A 19,169-nucleotide genomic window follows, 5' to 3' on the forward strand; every position below is an offset into this window, starting at 1 on the left:
CAGCGCTGCTTGTTCTTTTTCCCCTTAAAGATCTTTATTATAAATGGGACAGCGCACATGAATAAGTATAATGCATCAGAGTTTTAAAAGAGGCATCCAGCGCGTAAACTAAACATTTAAATGTGGAAAGATATAAACATTACACTTAGCCAAATACATGATCTGCAGAAAAATCTAATCATAAAATGATTATATGTTGTGTTTTAATGTAAAGGATGAAAAGCGCCTGAAAGATGGTGGTCAGTATTTCTGCTGGTGTGATGCTTTGAAAAGAAAAACTGACCAAATGTTTTTCCAAGTGGGATTATACAGTCTCCTCTGACAGGAAGAAGCAACCATTAGTAGCTTTTAAAATTTTCTCAACTAAGTTGAGTATGTTCCTTTTTTAAATGTGGAAATGGAAACAAAAGGATTTATCTGAAATGTTGAGCTGGTTTCTATAATGATTTAAAAGTTGTATGGTTTGTGTTAGACCAGCTTATCAAACAATACAATTAGATATTAGCCTCCTGGCTTTGAGATAAATCTGTGATCAATCTAAAGTTAAACCTCCAGGCACACTTTAAGACCTGACATTAACATTCGAATCTAAATAAAACCCTACATGTTTACAATTTCAGTCGCTTTTGGTCGTGAAATAAAACTGATCAGTGCTATCTCTTCAGGGAAGAACGTTTTGTTTTTTCAGATACTCAGCTGTGAACATCTGCTAAGCTAGTAACTGCTGCCATTACATGTCAACCTGCCTACAACAACTTCTGTTTTTACCATAGGTAAGAATAAACGATCATAACGATCATCTCCATACATTAAAATACCATATGACAAGGTTAAGTCATTCATGTACATACTCATACATTGGACCTAGTACACAGCCCTGTGGGACCCCAGTTATAAAAATGTAAAACATTTAGACAAAGTCTACAAAAAATTGAAGTCCAGGAGAATGTTTTGATTAATTGCATTAAATGCTTCCCTGATAGTTCCACCATTATCAAGTAAACCTTTCATTTTCTAAGAAATGATGTAGCTGTTTCTGCAGCATTGTTGGCTCTAAAAAACAAACAGCTTTGGTTCAGCAAAAATGTGTTTATTTTAAGATGTTCACTCTTCTGAAAAGCAGGTTTTTCCTATTCCTTTGACATTATTGGTAAGAAACTAGCTGGTCTTTGGTTACAAGACAAAAAGGCTCGCCATCTTTCATTGTTGTGATGAAAACAACAGACTTCAAAGAACTGGTAAAGAATCTTTAACATATGTGGATTTAATCTCCACTCCATAATTATCACAGCCTCGTGAGGATTTAAACACGACAACAACTTCAGCCACTTCTGTTACAAATGCTGTTGCTAGTACATATGTTGCACTGACTTTTACAGATGAGTCACTTTGTTGATATTTAAGACTTTGTGCTACTGACTGTACAAAGCACAGTCATGTAAAAAATTAGGACACCCCCAATCAACATTTAGTTGTTTCAAAAGTGTTATTTACATCATGAGGTCGGGAGTTTTATTCATCTCTGGTTTATTTTTAGAAGGTAACTTAATTACATGTAAACAATAACAATCATTTTTTTAACCTATTATTCAAAGGATCATCAGAAATATTTCTACTAACATAGGGAGAAGTTAGGACACCCTACTACCGAACAGCATTGAGGCGCCTCCTGTATTCATCTACCGTCTGTCACATCAGTCTGAGGAAACCTGAACCCACTCCTCACTTGCAGCTGTTAGATGTTTGAGAGATTTTTTGCATGTTCAGTCCATTTCAAGTCACCTTCACAGCATCTCAACAGATCAAGATCTGGGCTTTGACTAAGCCATTCCAGGACTTTCCAATTATTACTTCTCAGCCAGTCATTGGTGGATTTAATGGTGTGTTTTGGGTCATGTGATGTTGCAGGGTCTAGTTCTGCTTCAGCTTTCGTAATTTTTACATATGGTCTCATATTTTAATCAAGCACCCTATGATACTACCTTAACCTCATACTACCTACTCTTATATGTCAAAAGTTTTAAAGTGACACCACAAATAAAACATGTTTTAATAAAAAACCTCGAGCTGAGCGCAGATATTTTCCTACGATATTTAAGGCAAAAGGCGTACATTACTTAGAAGGTCTTGAATAGTTTTTAAGACGTTAAAGTGATTCTTTATCCAGACAAATACTGGTTACACGTCTTTGATCGTGTTGCTAGTTTCCGAGTGTTGGGCGGTCCAGCTGCAGTGTTTACCAGCTCACTTGTTCTGATCTTCCATGTCTTCAGTCTCCATTCTGACTATCTGCTATTAGCTGCCACCCCTCAGTCCCAGCCTTATTCTGTATCTCAGCTCCTGCCTCAGCAGGTCTCTTTCTTTACGAATGCCCTGTAAGACGGTGCGGTTCTCCTGGGCCCGGCGCACCAAGTAGGGAAGTGTGTCGTCCACCGAGCCGTACGGCACCGACTTGTAAACAGGATAACCCTCATTTGCTGGGCGAAGGAGAAGAAAAAATTGTCAAAACGTGATTGACATTAGATATTGTAACTGCATATAAAGGTTAAACAAGACCATTGATCTGCTTTTGCGAAGAGGCTCCCCAACCCTGGTCCTCAGGACTGACTGTCCTGCATGTTTAGGTGCATGCTGAGGAGGTAGTGCAATCATCTGAATCAGGTGTGCTGGAACAGGACACATCTGAGCCATGCAGAACCCTGAGAACCAGGGTTAGGGATCACTGCTGTAATGCCCCTCTGCCATGTCTAAACAACACGGGGCTTCTTGCAGGAAATATGAGAGTTCATCTCACCCAGTGTGAGGGAGACGTGATCACACATCCCCAGCAGCTGGCCGAAACACACTGAGCCTCCATCTTTGTCTATTCCCATCTCCTCCACCCTGGAGAACAAATACCCAATATTTGCAGATACTTTATATCTTTATATTAAAGGACATTAAACACTCAACTTTTCTCACCTTTTAGCAGCTCGTCTCACAGATTCTTCATTGTGAGTGGCCACGATGATCCTGTTGCGTTCAGGTTTCTGTGATATGGCGTCCAGCATCACATCCAGGCAGCTGTTATAACTGTTGTCACAATAATACATGAAATGTAATGGTTTGCACTCTGCTGAAAAAGCCTTTTGATTAATGAAGCGTACATGGTAAATGGACTGAATTTATTTAGCACTTTTCTAGCCATTTCGACCACTTAAAGTGCTTTTCACTAGAGCCACATTCACATATTCGCACCCATTAACACGCAGACATTCCTACACTGATACGCAGATTGGTGCCTTGCCCAGAGACACATCAACATGTGACAGGAGGAAGCTGGATTGAGTTGTCAGGGCTCCACTCTTCCCACTGTGCTAGAGTTTCTTTTACATATTTTAATTTCAAGAGCTTATTCACTCATTTTTTCAGTCAACTGAGTCTACATCATGTTGTGCCTCAAGGCCAGTCTGGTCCATCCTGCTGGTCAAATGTTGTTTGCATGCAGGCTGTTAATGCATGTCACATATTGATACTGAGATGACAATTATAATGTAATATATTGTGTAGCTGTGTTGTTATTTGCTGTGCTTCCAACCTCTTGTTGGTCTCCTCCCAGCTCGGGTGAATGGGGTCAACCCGACCCTCCTTCTCAGACAGCTTTCGTTCTTTGTCCATGTAGGCACCTCGTACCAGCTTGACTCCCAGACAGAAGCCTTCAGCCTGTGACACATTCAGAGCTTCCAACAGCAGAGACATGGCCTCCTGATGGACAGATGAGATACCTGTCAATTATCGTCACTGTGTGCAAACAGTAGAAATGTCCAGATAATTGTAGAAGTGTTGGAACCATAGATAACGACAGCTGCCTTTAGATAACACTGATATGTGTTCCAGATCCAGGCACCATCTTTGTTAAACTTCTTCATCAGCGCCATCGTGACCAGAGTGAGAGCAGGGTTCATGTAGGTGTACTCTGCATCAACCAGCACTCTCACTTTGTTAACACTCGCCTGAAAAAATAATCAACATTTTACTGTAAATCTGCCCCATATTAAAATACGCTCACAATGTAACTTTTAATGTGGAGTATTTCACATAAATGTTATTTATTTCATTATACAGTCAACTAAATCTGTGGAAAAATAGAATGTGAATATAGACGAATCATTGACAACTAACAAGTAAATAAACATAATAAAATAATTATACACACAGCCATTATTGTTTAAACCACTGGCAACAAAAGTAAATACACCCCTAAGTTAAAATGTGTCATCAAATTACACACCTGCTCCCCATTCACACTCGTTAGTGTCAATTGAGTCGTTAGGGAAGGGAAAATGGCTAAAATGTACCTTGATGGCTTGAATAGAGCTGCATTAATTTTAGCATAAAAATGACTTCGACTGAAATATTTGTTAAATGAATTAGATTAAATTTGATTTAATGTGAACTCCTACAGCTAGATTTTTGACACCTTTTCACAATAATACACTTCAAAGGACAAGGAGTTTTACGTTTTACATTTTTCTAATGAATTATATTATTTTTCATCTTTGAAACAATTTCTTGATTTTATTTTCTTAATGTATACTATTGACTTGAATTAGAATGACAATGAATTGAATTGTGATTTTAAAAAAACTATTAATAAGCATATATTTATTATATTTACATGTGCTTTTTACTGTCCTATTTACACAGCCCTCACTCTGGTGTTCCTAATGTCAAAAAAATACATAAAAAGCTGTTTTTTGACATTTTTCTAAGTGAAAAAGGTCATACATCTCAGACTGTGGTAAATAATCTGTTTCCCCGATTGCAGATTTTTTCAGTTATTGCTTCTTTTCACATTTAAATGTTTGAGACATTTGACATTTTTGACATCAGACAAAAAACCTGAATAAATATAAAATGATGTTCTAAAAAAGATAAATTCAATTATCAACAATCCAAACCAACCTGGCCCTTTGTGAAAATATTATGACCCCTGTTGTGAAATTATTAATTAAATTTGATTAACTAGATTTATTCAAATTTTACAAAGCCCATCCAGGCTTGACTACTGCCAGATTTCTACAATCAATAAACCACTTGAACCGAACCTGTCTGACAACATGAAGTAGATGAAAAGATCTCAGAAAGCAACACATCATGCTCTGATCTAAATAAATTAAAGTTAATTACATCTATCAGTCTGAAAGGGGTTGCAAAGACATTTTTTAGGCATCAGAGCTTTAGAGAAGCAACGTGAGAGTCATTATTTATAAATTGAGAAAATGTTGAACAGTAAAAACCTTTCCAGGAGTGGCCGGTCAAACCAAATTAATCCAAGAGTGCATTGACAGGTCATCCAGGAGGTCACAAAAGAACCCAGAATCACATCTAAAGTACTGCAGGCCTCACTTGGCTCAACTAAGGTCAACATTCATGATTCAAAAATAAAAGACCGGGCAGAAATGGCCACCGAGACAGATTCCACAGCCATAGTCTTTCAGAAACAGAAAACCATTTGGTCAGGGTATTTTGGTATTTTGGATTTTAACCTAAAGATGATAAAAAGCAGAGCCAACTTATAAAAACGTATAATTCATACTGGAAGCAGCAAATTAGATATCAACTTTAGCATAATTAGCCAGCCATGATGTACAGCAATATATTTATGCAACAGAAAACTCCTGAGATAACTGATGCTTGTGGTGCCCCCTAGGCAGTGCCACCCTGGGCAGTGTGCCGTATTGCCCTTGCCTTGCATAAAACTGTCACTAACTGTACTCGCTTTCTGTAAATATAGCCATTACAAATGGACAACACTTGGAAGGGTTACCTCTGCTATTTTGTTCAATCTCTGCAGACCACACAGGAAATGAGCCGTTTCTGTTTCCTCTAATCCAGGCAAGGTTATTGCCTACAAACAGCATAAGTCATTTAAAATGCCAGTCATACGGTAAAAATAATAAAATACTCTGTATTATCTGTATATAAGCAGATGGCTTACTTCTCCATCCATTGCACGGACAAGCAGGCTCAAATCGTATGGTTGTCGTGTAATCAGGGTTGTCAGTTTGACCTTTGACACAAGCAGTTTATACTCATCAGAAAGAGGTAAAACACATTTTCAGCAATGGATCGAACATTACAGAGGAAGAGAGAGAGAGACTGGGGGAAACAGAGGGCAGGTGGCCCGCAATTAGTGTTGAGTTGGCAGAAACAGAACATCTGTTGACAATGCAAACACTGAAATGTGCATCCTTATCTTTTTTCCCCTCCCCATGCGTAAAGGCATTCAAGGCTATCATTGTGCTGGTGCTAAAATAAAGTAAGCACATACATCTTAAAAACCAAAATACTATGTTAAATGTCATTTTGATGCAAAGAAAGAAAGAAAGAAAAAGTAAATGTTTTAAATAATATTTTTTGGCTTTGGAGAAAGGATCCTTACACACAGCTCCGGGCTGAGCAGAGCTGTGATCTTCAACTGCATCATCGGGTCTTTGCTCCAAGCGTTGCTGTGGGACATCCGCACACATTCTAGCATGGCCTCCATGTTGTCATCGTATCTCTTTTCTCTGGTGGGGATAAAGCTTATTTATGTTACGTATTAAGGTCCTTTTGTGGCATATTCACCAACCTTCTAAAGATCGATGGTCCTTATGAGGACCAAAGTCTGGTCATAAGCTGGCAGACACCCTTTTTTAGGGGTTAGGTTTAGAGGTGAATTAAGTTCTGCTTAAGGTTGGGTTTAGAAATATAGTGGTAATGGTTAGGGTAAGTTTTAGGGTTTGCATTAATGTAGTTTCTAAAATAAATGGAAGTCAACAGGCCCTCTGACAGGTTTGGCAATGCCCAAGGTGCCACAGCCTTTTTAGGCCCATAACCCACACAAACAAACACCTCTGAGAGAGGGATTTGATTGAAGACGTGTCAGTTAAGAGGAAAAAACTAAAATAATCTATAAAAAATCAAATAAACATACTGAAAATATTATGTTGTCCCTGATATAATTTGACAGGCCAGGTGGAGAGGTTAAAATGGAAGAGCAGCTTAATTAATTGATCTGTTGGAGGGGGGGGGGGGGGGGGGGGGTTTCAAATTTTGCTCAATGAAATACAGTGTTTAACCTGTAAGTGTTAATTTTTTGGATATTTTATCATATTCTGTCTCTTCACAAAATAGTAGAGACTGTTCATTTCTGTGTTGGTGTAACAGTACATGAAGTTTACATCTCATTGCATCTTACGCACAGATTAATTATAGTTTTATCATTTAATCATGTTTTTTAGACATGTTCCAAACGTTTGGTAGAAAAACAACTTGGCGTTCAAAATCAAATGGAAGATTTTCGCAGCAGAATTAGAGAAATCATATGACAGGGTTTTAATGTGCTAAAGGTGAGGCTAAGGGTTCAAAATATTGTTTTCAGTTGCAGATGCTTTTTAGGGACTGTTGGAGATAAAGTTGCATGTGTTTTTATAGCAGCCTTTTATATTGTGTTCATCAATGCTTCAGAATTGGGAGAATTTTGCAAACCACAATACTGCTACCTTCACTGTATTTAACTGAGATTTTATGTGATAAACCAAACCAAAGGAGCATATGTTTATAAAGCTGAAGGTATTTTGTCTAAAGAAATCAAAATTAATCTTTTTATGTAACATGGATACTGCAACACACTACCTCTCCTGAGAAAAGCATGGTGGTGGCAGCATCATGCTGTGGGTGGGCTTCAGAGGAAAACAGGAAAACCATTATCCTTTTCTTTCCACTCTACAATCATGCACCACTTTATTTTGGTTTATAAAGTAAATCACAGTGAAATATATATTGAAATTTGTGATTGTAATGTGACAAAATGTGAAAAAGCACCGCAGGAATTAAAGCCGCACCCGGTGCTCTCTCCAAGGTCTTCCTCAATGGGAACCGCCAACATGGGCCTCAGTCCCAGTAAGCTCATCTTCCCCATAGATTGGGAGATCTCCCTCTCGTTTTCTCCAGCCACAAACTGGGCGTACACGGTGGGCCGCAGCAGCAAAGAGAACCCCCTTCTCCCCAGAAGGGTGCGTGTTCCTGTCATCAGCTGAAATGGACAAGAAGAAGCGGGTTAAAGAAGTGATAAGCAGCTATGGAGCTGAGTCGATACACAAAAAGACATCAAAGATTGAGCTTCTGGCCAGTTTTAGAGTATGCATCATAAACTTTAGTCCCACCTTTCCACAGTTGTTGACCAGCAGAGGGAAGGAGCACAGCTGGAAGACACCAAGAGCACGGAGAAGCTCTCCTAGACTCTTCACCCTGAAGGCACTGGGATCATCAAAGGTCAGGCTCGCTGAGAGAAGCTCCGGCTGCTTGACCACCACCATCCTGGAGGAGGCAGTACCCAGAAGCCTCAGAGACAAGAGGTGAGTGAGGGACGGACGGAGGTGAGACCACAGCATCGTGTTTAGGTTTGTCAGGTTATGCTGGGAACCAGTTTATAGAAATGTTTAATGTCTTTGGATTGTGTAGATACACATTGAAGTGCTGAATATTAATTACAAGGATCCACAGGGTCAGACAGTTGTTCTCCTTCCAAGCTGAAAGCCTATATGGACAAGAAAAACATCTGCAGGAGTTTTTATTGCACAATAAATCATTTATAAAAGTTTACAAATTATACAGTATTGATAGTATCATCCATATGAGAGAGCAAGAGAGCCTCACAGATAAAATGTCAGCAAAACAACCCTAATTTTGGAAATGTATAGGAGATTATTGGATCGGTACCAAATTTTGACCCACTAGGTTTTTGCTGCTCTCCTATTTTTGTAAAAGAGCAACAAAAATCATCCGTGAAACAGTTTTGACAGGGAAATATAACTACAAGTGCAAGAAAAATAAAAACTCACGGAGAAAAGAAAAATAAACTCTTACCCTCCGTCCCATAAATGCCACCCAGAACATCTCAGTGATGAAAGCAGGTAGCTGTAGTTTGAGGGTCCAACTGCACGACTTATGGGTTAATGAGTGACTGTTGGAAAATTTAAGTAAACATCATGCTGACCCTTAGCATCGCCTCATAGATCTTCACTTGGTTTGCATTCAAGAGATGCTAAGATGTGCATACATGTGAAGTGAGTTTCATTGTATTGTAGAGATCAAGCTGCAGAAGTCTTCCACACCAGGAGATTTTAATACTTCTGCTTTAAATACAAAGTAATGTGTAGGTAAGTGCTTGTTCCTTTACAATAAAAAACTTGGAACTTTTTCTAAATGTATTTTATATCTTTAAAACCTGATTCGAAAAATATTTGTCATAGAAGTCAGATTTTTGAAAAGCACTTTGTTTGAATTTGCCTTTTTTCTAAATTTTTGGATCCTGATTGATACTTTAGGCTTTTATTGTATATGTATTTATTATAACCACAAATATATAGTTCATATATAAACACTGCACACTTGAAAAACATTTACCCTCAGTTGTGATTTTTGTAATGGGTAAAATGACTATTGCCCGGGGGGGCCTCTGTATGGGGGCTCTATAAGTGCCCAAAAGAAAATAAATGAAAAGGTTTTCCATTAGTGGTGCCCAGAATGACTTCTATTACTTCGATTTCCAAATTAAAGGGCTATTTCACTTATTTTAAGGATTTTTGGCTATATTTAATTATCTCTTATTCTAATAATAATAGAGAAGTTAATCCTGAACTTGATCTCTGAAGGATTGGAACAGTTTGAGATTAATTAATAGTTTTTTTTTGTGGAATAACAAAAACCTTTTTTGCATGAGGACAACCATAGACTAAGACAGACATGAAACTGCAATATATAGACTATTTAAACCTAGACTTTATTATTAGAGATTCTTTAAAACATAGCTGTTTGAAGATAAAAAAAAAAAGGTTCAGCAGGGGACATGAGTGGTTCGGGGCTCGCCCAGGGTGGCATTTCCATTTCATCTTTGCTGTGTTGGAAATTCTCACCAAGGAGGTAAAATATAGCACCTCTCATAATTTGTAGATCTTCCTCGCAGCTGAAGCAAAGCTAAAAATGCTTTTGCCTTCATGACCACCTGACAGCTATCAGAGCTGAGCTGGGATCTTTCAGGGAACGTGGAACACGTCACGCACAGCTGAGCCGGACCTTTCTGGTTTGTTTCTGCTTCTCTTCGTTTTTGACCCGGTCTGTTTATTCTTCACCTCATAGGTCTACACAGGGGAGGTGCAGGACAGCAGAGCAACAACCAATCTGATCCTGGAGTGTTCGTGTGCAGCCAGGTGGTTTTCATGTGAGGTTTCCTCAACCTCTCATGGGATCAGAGACACAGTTTCCATGTCTTGTTTTATTATTAACGTTTTGACCCACAAATATGCTTGTTAGTATTTTTAAAAGATTTAATAAACAATTTACTCCTGCACAGTTGTTCTAAATAATTAAGACTCACTGAAAACCAGCAAATGAAGACATTAATCCATTTAAGGTGCAGGAGCAACATATTTTACATTATATAGATCTCATTCAATTAACATTAACAGGGTTTGGTCAGGATAACCAGATCAGGGTTGTGGTTGGTGGAACGTTGCTGCAGAAAGATGGGCCTCCTTTTAAGCCCTTCTCAGTTTAGTTCGTCCAACTATTTAATTTTCCCCCCTACTTGAGCTGTTTTTTATTAGATGATCTTTTAATTTGTCACTCTGCAGAATTAATTTACAGGAGATTGAGTCATTCAGGGCAGTTGCACAAAAAGCGAGGACTCCTGCTGGGAGAGATCTTGAGAGGATATCCAGGTAATAAAAATCTGAACTGATCTCTGGACACCATCTTCCTGTGTGTCTGTAGTGACAAGAGAAATGTTGGTCGTCCTGCAGCCTTATTTGTAACCGTTTCAGTCGTTTCAAAATATGTCCAAATTCAGTAGATTAATTGTTGTCTTGCACCTGTTTTTATCTGTTTGTACTTGAAAGGGATAAAATAGGAAGAGAAAAACATTTCTATACCTGAGATTATTTTTAATGTTCTCAAAAAGGACTGGATTTGTACAGGGAGGTTGTGCTACAGCAATAAAAGATGAATTCATTGTTTTAGACTTTATGAAGATCTTTACCAGGGGTTCCAAGGACTGTCAAATAAATGGTAGATACAAATATATTTAGACAATGTAAAAGTACTCGTACTCGTACTCGTCGTCTTGCACTTATCCGGGACCGGGTCGCGGGGGCAGCAGACTCAGCAGAGACACCCAGACGTCCCTCTCCCCAGACACCTCCTCCAGCTCCTCCAAGGGGAGCCCAAGGCGTTCCCAGGCCAGCCGAGAGACATAGTCCCTCCAGCGTGTCCTGGGCCGTCCCCTGGACCTCCTCCTAGTGGGACGTGCCTGGAACACCTCCCGAGGAAGGCGTCCAGGAGGGTAGAGATGCCCGAGCCACCTCAACTGGCTCCTCTCGATGTGGAGGAGCAGCGGCTCTACTCCGAGCCCCTCACCCTATCTCTAAGGGAGTGCCCGGCCACCCTACAGAGGAAGCTCATTTCAGCCGCTTGTATCCGTGATCTCGTTCTTTCAGTCATGACCCAAAGTTCATGACCATAGGTTGAGGGTAGGAACGTAGGCCGACCGGTGGTGAAGAGAGAGCTGAGCCGAAAAGCGAAGCTCTCAATTTACAATGTAAAAGTTATTATTTTAATTAAATGTATTTATTTTGTTCTTGTTTATTTCACTTTTTAATGTTTGAATACCTTAAGTGGTGTTAGCCAAGGTCTGCTGTGTTTTTATTTTTAGACCAAACTTAGAAAACCTGAAAACCATGAGTAGAGTTTTTTTTCAACTTTTCTCTCATACCTCATAATAATCTGATCTTTTAATAACCAGTGTTTATTTTTTATAACTGGATCAAGAAGTTATCATTATTTCATTTCCAGTTCAGTCCTATTTGAGCTCTGTGATGGCCTGAAAACTAATATGTCACAACTAATTAATTAATAATTAGGCATTAAATTTGATATGAAGTTAAATAATGGTTAGTTAGCAAACCGTTCCTGAGCTATTCCTTATTCATGTCTTTTTTCAGAGTGCAATAATAAACCATTTTCTAATAATTAGTAATTTGCTAACATTTGATCAGTGGTTCACCCTACAGGTGTGACTGCTTTGCAAACAGTTCCTTATTTGTTCCTCAATCAATCCAAATCTAACCACCATAACTAATTATGTAAGCATGATCAGTTATCATAAATTAATGACTTTAAGTTCTTTCTCACCTATTTATATTTATCCATAATTTATGTGTAATTAATAACAGATTAATCAGTTGTGGAAATTGTTATGAAGAAAATTACTAAGTAATGGTGAGACAGCAGGTAATTCACTATTTGTTCCCACTCATCTTCTATTGAACAGCCCATTAATTAATCCTTAACTAATAATATATTATTTGATGACATTTGATCAGCAGTTCACTGTTTAGTCATGGTTGGGTTCCTAATGTGTTCCTCTCTCAGTCCATATATAACCATCATTAACTAATGAAAGTGAAGAGATGGTTAGATTTTCTATTTCATACGTAGTGTCGCTTATTATTTTAGGAGAAAGAGAAAAAAAGCACAAAATTCCTTCAGCGGGAAACTTTTATTTCTCACACTGCAATGAATACTTAAAACATAAATCTTCAAAGTATGTACAAATCATCATTATTTTCCCCACTATTTATGGTCATTCACAAAAGGTTTACTACTGCTCCTAATTCTAAATATTGCTAATTTCCCTGAAAGCGCCTTGAAATCAAACATTCAGTAACATATATTTAAAACACTGCTCTCGCACTAATGTAGGACCCCTGGGAGTGAGGATAGCTCTGCTGGTGCTGTCTGTAAAGGTGCCTGAAGGGTGCAGGGAGGGAGGAGTGAGGGTCCTGGTGCAGGCGGAGAGGGTATGATGGGAAGGCGGGGTAAAGGGCTTGTGGAGGTGTGGAGGAAGACAGTGATGCATCCAGCTGAGGAAGAAGAGCCTGGCGGTGCAGTACCATCTCCGGGCGATAGGGGGGAGCAGGAGTGAACTGAGGGATGGTACTCACCCCAGCTGAGGGGTATGAGCAGGTGTAGGAGGAAGATGAGGGGTGGGGTTGGGTCTGAGGAAGGGCTGCAGACGTGAGGGGCTGCTGGAATGAGGAGGACACAGCCAGGCAAGAGGAGGGCGGGAACGAATGGTGAGGAAGGGAGGATGAAGAGTGGGGGAAAGAGGAAGGAGGAAGGAAAGGGGCTGCAGTTTGGTGGCTCAGGTTGGGGAAGCTCAGAGTAGGGCTAGGCGTCAAAGTTGGAAATGAGACAGTTTGCATTTGTTGGGGAAGGGATGGCAAAGCAAACGAGGTGCCGGCACAATTAGAAGGGAGGGAGCAGGGCAGACTAGCAGCTAAAGGCTTGTATTCAGTATCTGTGTTCATAGGAAGGACATTTGGATAAGTAAAAGCTCCTGAGGTCTGAACCATAGGCCCAGTACTTCCATCAGTATCAGGGTCCCCCTGCTGCCCCTGAGAGTGAGGAGATGTTTGGTCCTGCAGATCTGACGGACACGTGTTAGATGTGGCACCAAAAGCAGCTGGAGTGTGGGGGCTGACCATCCCTGGGACCGTGTGGAAGGTGCCAGAAGAGGGGGAGGAGGAGTCTGAAGGTGGTGGCGTGGGGAAGTTGAAGGAGGTCTGCTGCAGTGAAGGGGTGGCAGGGAGCATGGGGGAAGGGTATTCCACAGGACGGAAGGATGGTTGAGGATGGGATGTTCTGGAGGAGAAAGAGGAGGACTGAGCAGTAGAGAAGTTGGGCTCATAGGTTGGTTCAACCATAGCATCTGAGCTGTGGAAGAGAAAATAAACGTTTTAGTTCATTGTTCTTGTTTATCATCCACTTTACGAGAATTATTGAAGTAAAAGCTTTTATTTAAGAAAAAAAGTCTTGTTTTGTTATTTTTTTGGAAAGTATCTCAACTTTCTACCTCCTGGGATTACATGAACTGATTGTTCTGTATTAAAATAAATGTGTAAGTGGATTTGAATGGAGCTATATGATTAGATTAGATTGTAATGAAATAAGTGAACTGAAGTTGGATGAATGTACATGAACTGAACCTGTTTCTGCAGGGAAAGATTAGTAAGAACTTGGCGCCATTTAAATAATCGAATCCCTTCAAAGGGAACGTTTTCTAGTTGATCGAGGATTTTGAGAACTGTTTTTCCCACATTCCTGGCATTCCTGTTATTTTAGTTTAACGTTCCCTAAAAACTAATAACAAATCTGAACTGGGTGATTTTGGGTGTATAGGAACATAGCATTAGGTAAAAATCATCTATTTAGCTTCAATAAAATGAAGAGATATGGAGCACAGTGCAATCTGCTTAGGTCAAATGAAAAAATTAGTAGCTTTTAAAGCCAAACAGAATTTAAACAATAACCACTTGTTTTACAGTGGTTCACAGGATACAAATAAATATGTAACATTGCACCTGAAGCTCGCCCAATGGTTAATCTGCTGGGTTTGGCATGGAGACAGAAGATTATCATAAGAAGTAAACAATCAATTACACAAATAAAACCTTGATATTTATTCAATGTTGAAAAATCTATTGCCAAAAAATATAATATACTCACATTCAGTATTAAAATTGTAATGCAGATATATTGTCTAAATAGAGATTTAGATGATTTAAAGGGATAGTTCAGTCAAGAGGCAGTAAGTATTTGAGCCACAGTAGATAACTCTGCTGGCGTCTTTAATCAGAGTAAATCCAGATTAGCTGGTCTGTTGAAGCTGAGGGTAACAGCCAATCATAGAAGGCTAAAACCAATTCACATCTCTACCGTCTTAAAACAACGTTAATCTCAAAAACGTCATTATGTAGACACTGTTTTGTGAATCTTCAATCTGTCGTCACATTTGCATTGAATTGTATTGACTGGAAAATTTAGATTGGAGGTGGTGCGTCTCCAATGATCTTCCTGTGTGAAACACAGAATGAGTGCAGAACATAGCATTTCTGAACAGAGTAACTGCCTAACCTCAAAACAAGGCAGTAAAAACATCAGGTAAACAAACATCCACATAAACCAAATATTTTTGCTTTTTACACCAGTTTGCTTTTATGTCAGACTTTACATGTTCTGATTACAGTACGTGTTTCATACAGGAAGACCAGTGGTGGTGCGGTGCCTCCTATATCCATTTCTCCTGTATAGAATCACTGGCTTCTGGGTAAAAAAATCATCCAATACAAACACGATGATGGTTCAAAGGTTCGTTAAACAGCAATCACGTAAACCACTACGACATTTTTTAAAATTGGCATTGTTTTAAGACGTTAGCCGTTAGCTTTAGCCTTCAGCACCAACTAATCAGGATTTATACTAATTAAAGACACTAGGAGAGTTATCTGCTGCAGGTAAGATATTATCTGCTTAAAGCCTTTCAACAGAACCTCACTTCGAAAATACTACTGGATGTTTGTTTTAAAAATCAGATAAAACATTTCCTCGTATCCTCTTCCTGGCTTAGAAAATGTATTGTTATTTAAAGGTTTGGGTGTCCATACCAGAGACGTATTTTACTATCACTGAATAAGCTAGAGAGTGAAAGTAAGTTGATCTTCTCAAAGCATAGAGGTAAACATGAAGCCTACTTTGGTAAAACAATTTGAACAAAGGTGCAACCAGAAACTAATATCTGGAAGCATTAGCAGAGCAGCAAGGGTTCTGCAGATGCATGAGAAAAATAAAATTGGCACAAAGTTCCTCACAGCTCAGAACTGGGCGAAGGTTTTGATATGGCCACAATAGAAACCAGAGCCAAACATTCTCCAGTTTTCTTAAACAAGACTTTACTACAGCAGTCAGTGTGTGGACTTTAGGGAACTAGTAGCTTGGTTTGTTTGTCTGCTAAAGGTTCAAAACACTTTTAAAACATATAAAAGGCTTCAGACATTAAACACATACCTCAATGTCTGCATGCTTTTGCAGATATTGTTCCAAAGATATAAGAAACTACAACCAGCAGCATTCTTTCATCAGTGTATTTCCTCACCCTTCAATCATGCTGAGTGCCGCTTCATTTTCCTGTTTTTCCTGCATCCCGTTCGCCATTGTGACGCTGATATCAGACATCTGGGAGGTCATGAACGTCAGGCTGAGGTCTAGTGAGTGTTCTGGGACTGGATAGGATGCCTCCTCAGGTCTGAACCCGCAGGAAGAGTCGGGCAGTGGAGGCAGGGAGGTGAGAGTGAGAGCCTGCAGGTCTGAGCTGGCGGCTGTGGGCTCGGAGGCTTCACATGGATCACAGTTCACTGAAGTAGAAAGAGGAGTGGATATAAAAATCATTTAAACCATATGGAAAACTAAATTAAAAGTATACTTCTTGTCATTTCTCTCACCAATATCCAAGGTTTCAGTCAGGGTGGCTATCTTGCGTTTCTGTCTTGCATCTCTTTGTCTGCAGAAGAAAGAAGTGACGTTTATATCATTTACCATGAAGCTTATATTTAAAGTAGTTTAGATAGCTAGTTTAGTTAATTACTTTTTGCTGTTCATGCCATCCTCTCGAAAGCCTTTAGCAAAGGGGTTGGAGTTAATCTTCAGCTCTGTGATCTAAAAACAAACAGCAAAGACTGATTACTATTTTTACTCCTACTTTATAACACATATTTTGCAGTTCCTTGCATTTTCATTAAAACTACAAACTTTACTGGATTTTCCTGAGACTTCCTGACAGACCAACAAAAAACGATAGAAGGAAAATATGTGTTTATGTTCAGCCCTATTTACCCCGATACCCTTGAATAAAATCTAGTGCAAACAATGGCTGTCAGACGTTTGATAGAAAGTCGAAGATTGTTTTGGGTCAAATTAAGCCATACCTTGTTGTTCTGGTAAGCTGTGACTGTGATAAACTGGGTCTCGGGGAAAACAAAGTTGTGCTGTCCTCCGCCCCATCTCAACATATCTCTGGCTTCAATCACATGGACTCTGGGCTGGTAGCGATGCAGCGAGTGCAGGATTATCTTGAAGCAGAACCAGAACGATTCACTTAAAATGTCAAAAGCTGCTAATGAATGTTGCATAAACTGCTGCTGCATGCACTCACATGCCCCTGTGTGTCCAGGGTGTTGTTGGTAAGCTTGGCGTAGTGGAAGGAGATCGTGCGGCTCTGCCAGTGTGCGCCTGTGGCAGGTGAGTCCGGGTGGATGAAGACCCGGTCGGGTAATCTTGCCTCTGCCCCTCCGACAGCTTGCCAGCCGCCCCCTTGGAAGCGGTAGCGGGAGTTGTCGGCCGGCACGATGTCGAGGAGGAGGATGTAGCGGAGAGATGGGTTTAAACCCGAGAGTTTCAGTCTGAGCCCTGGGAACATCCGCCTGGGAGGAGGAGAAATTCAGAAAATGTTTGGCATCTTTTAGAGCTTCAGGCAGTTTGGGTATAAGATGAAACACAGGCGGAGGTTCATACCTCTTTATTGATGTTAAAACCACAACCTTTAATATATTTCAATATAAAAGTATGATCCCACAAAATCAAATCCAGTGCAACAAACTCTATTTAATAGAGTTGTTTGTAATGTAATCTCAGTGTAAATGCAGTTCTGTGAAGGCCTCAGATGTTTGTTTGAGAACATTATAGAACAAACAGATCAGAAACAGGTTCGTCACGTAACATTCCAATAAAACACATTAGAGTTTGTGGTTTTAATGTGAGAAAATGTGAAAGAGTTCAGGAGGTATGAATACTTCTGCTCTGTGCAGAAGTGCCTGACCTGCCCTTCTTGGTGATGATCATCTCGGTGCCAACTGAGCTGAACTGCTTCCATAATGACGAGTTCTCCAGCTCCATCTTCACCTCATCTTTTTGGGGTTTGGAGGAAGGATCACCAGTGCCAGGAGAGGGGCCCAGAAGCCTGGGGGCCACATCACAAGCAGAGGGAAACCGTGGGATCCGTACAGGGGCCTCCATGTCTGTGGAAACAGACCAATCAGGGCTTTAAATATTTTCAAATAAAGCAAAAAAAAAAAGAAAGCAAATGCTGGTCGTCTAGCTGTGTTTGTCACGTTCTCAGTTCTTCTAAACTTTTAAATTATTACTCTAAATGTAGATATGGGCAGTTTTATGAACCTCCATATATCTGCCTTGCATCAATAGGATGTTCTTTTATCTTTCTGCTTTTGTAGAGATGCTAAGAGAAATGGGTCACATCATATTTAAACCCCAGGAAAACATGGATTACTAATCCAAAACACATAGATTAACTTGACATTTTATGCACTGATATAAATCTATTCATGTTATTTTAGAATAAAATGGTGAATGTCTTGGAGATATGCAATGAGCAGCATTATGTAACAGAAACAATCACTGACTTTAGCTCAAAAACTGCCTTCAGATCATGCATTGTCCTATTTTTAAATGGCTTTTAAATGTGTGAGGACCTTCTCACCTCTGTAAAAGCAGTCTCCCATCCTTTGAGGTCCCACAGTCAAACCAGGGTACATCTCCACATTCAGCATTCAGCACTGTCCTCATCTGCTGCAAACCAGTGTTTATTTCTTCTCCTTGCTTTGCCTCCTTCTCTGTACAATGTGTCAAAGGCCAAAAGTTGCTCTTTTGTTAATTGTGCTTCGTGCTTGTCCTCAGTCTGTGTTCCTCTCGCCGTCTTGTGCTGTAAGAGCCCCCAGCCTCGGCCGGCTCTGTTAAATAGGTGTGTGGGACTTCACACCTTGGGCCAAATGGTCCTATTTTCACTTTGCTCCTCATTTGCCTCCCAGATCCTCCTCCCTGTCCTCTAAACTTCTACCTCTGCTCAACAAACACAAACATTACGGGCCATCGTGGATATGACTGGAAAAATCTGGGTTTTCTTAAGTGTTAATTGGTCAAACTAATGTGATTTGAAAAAAAGGATTAACTTTATGACCACTCTGACATTTTTACCCACATCGAGAAGGTTGCTGAATGATAAAGTCAGCACTTTTAGAAGGATTTTTGAAAGCTTGGTATAAATAAATGCCTTTTACTTAAAGTGGAGCATGATCCAACTCAGATGAGATCACCTTTTAGAGGCACCAGAATCCAGATGGGACAAGGTGTGCAAACATAACCCACTCGTGATCATTTTACTTGTTGTTTTATGGATTTTCACACATTTGTAAAGTTTTCTACTGAAATCTGTGAATTATTGATTTGCGTACATAATT

The 19,169-nt window shown here is 39.7% G+C and overlaps 2 protein-coding genes across 2 annotated transcripts; both read right to left on the bottom strand.

Moving 5' to 3' along the window:
* Positions 1–1,069: 1,069 nt before the first annotated feature.
* Positions 1,070–9,144, bottom strand: prodh2 (proline dehydrogenase 2). Its single transcript, XM_047376323.1, has 11 exons — positions 8,893–9,144; positions 8,190–8,563; positions 7,869–8,059; positions 6,425–6,551; positions 5,981–6,052; positions 5,810–5,890; positions 3,849–3,992; positions 3,578–3,744; positions 2,962–3,072; positions 2,795–2,883; positions 1,070–2,477 (listed from the first exon to the last, which is right to left on the bottom strand). The coding sequence occupies exons 2-11, from the start codon at positions 8,415–8,417 to the stop codon at positions 2,296–2,298; spliced, it is 1,392 nt and encodes a 463-aa protein (XP_047232279.1). The 5' UTR covers positions 8,418–8,563; positions 8,893–9,144; the 3' UTR covers positions 1,070–2,295.
* Positions 9,145–11,728: 2,584 nt separating this feature from the next.
* On the bottom strand, positions 11,729–17,973 carry tbx6 (T-box transcription factor 6). The gene is made up of 7 exons (XM_047377516.1): positions 17,735–17,973; positions 17,072–17,339; positions 16,752–16,988; positions 16,505–16,575; positions 16,362–16,420; positions 16,016–16,274; positions 11,729–13,809 (listed from the first exon to the last, which is right to left on the bottom strand). The coding sequence occupies exons 1-7, from the start codon at positions 17,929–17,931 to the stop codon at positions 12,756–12,758; spliced, it is 2,145 nt and encodes a 714-aa protein (XP_047233472.1). The 5' UTR covers positions 17,932–17,973; the 3' UTR covers positions 11,729–12,755.
* Between the last annotated feature and the right edge of the window lie 1,196 nt (positions 17,974–19,169).

The sequence above is a fragment of the Girardinichthys multiradiatus genome, chromosome 10 (assembly GCF_021462225.1).
Source record: "Girardinichthys multiradiatus isolate DD_20200921_A chromosome 10, DD_fGirMul_XY1, whole genome shotgun sequence".
Taxonomy (NCBI): Eukaryota; Metazoa; Chordata; class Actinopteri; order Cyprinodontiformes; family Goodeidae; genus Girardinichthys; species Girardinichthys multiradiatus.

Excerpts from the sequence above, each read along its gene's own strand:
- prodh2 (XM_047376323.1), bottom strand. The coding sequence starts at position 8,417 with ATGCTGTGGTCTCACCTCCGTCCGTCCCTCACTCACCTCTTGTCTCTG. Across the intron at positions 3,993-5,809 it reads GATTGAACAAAATAGCAGAG|GCGAGTGTTAACAAAGTGAG; the intron begins GTAACCCTTCCA and ends TTATTTTTTCAG. Across the intron at positions 3,073-3,577 it reads TGGGAGGAGACCAACAAGAG|TTATAACAGCTGCCTGGATG; the intron begins GTTGGAAGCACA and ends TTGTGACAACAG.
- tbx6 (XM_047377516.1), bottom strand. The coding sequence starts at position 17,931 with ATGGAGGCCCCTGTACGGATCCCACGGTTTCCCTCTGCTTGTGATGTG. Across the intron at positions 16,989-17,071 it reads CCCTGGACACACAGGGGCAT|ATAATCCTGCACTCGCTGCA; the intron begins GTGAGTGCATGC and ends TTCTGCTTCAAG. Across the intron at positions 16,275-16,361 it reads GACTGAAACCTTGGATATTG|TGAACTGTGATCCATGTGAA; the intron begins GTGAGAGAAATG and ends TTTCTACTTCAG.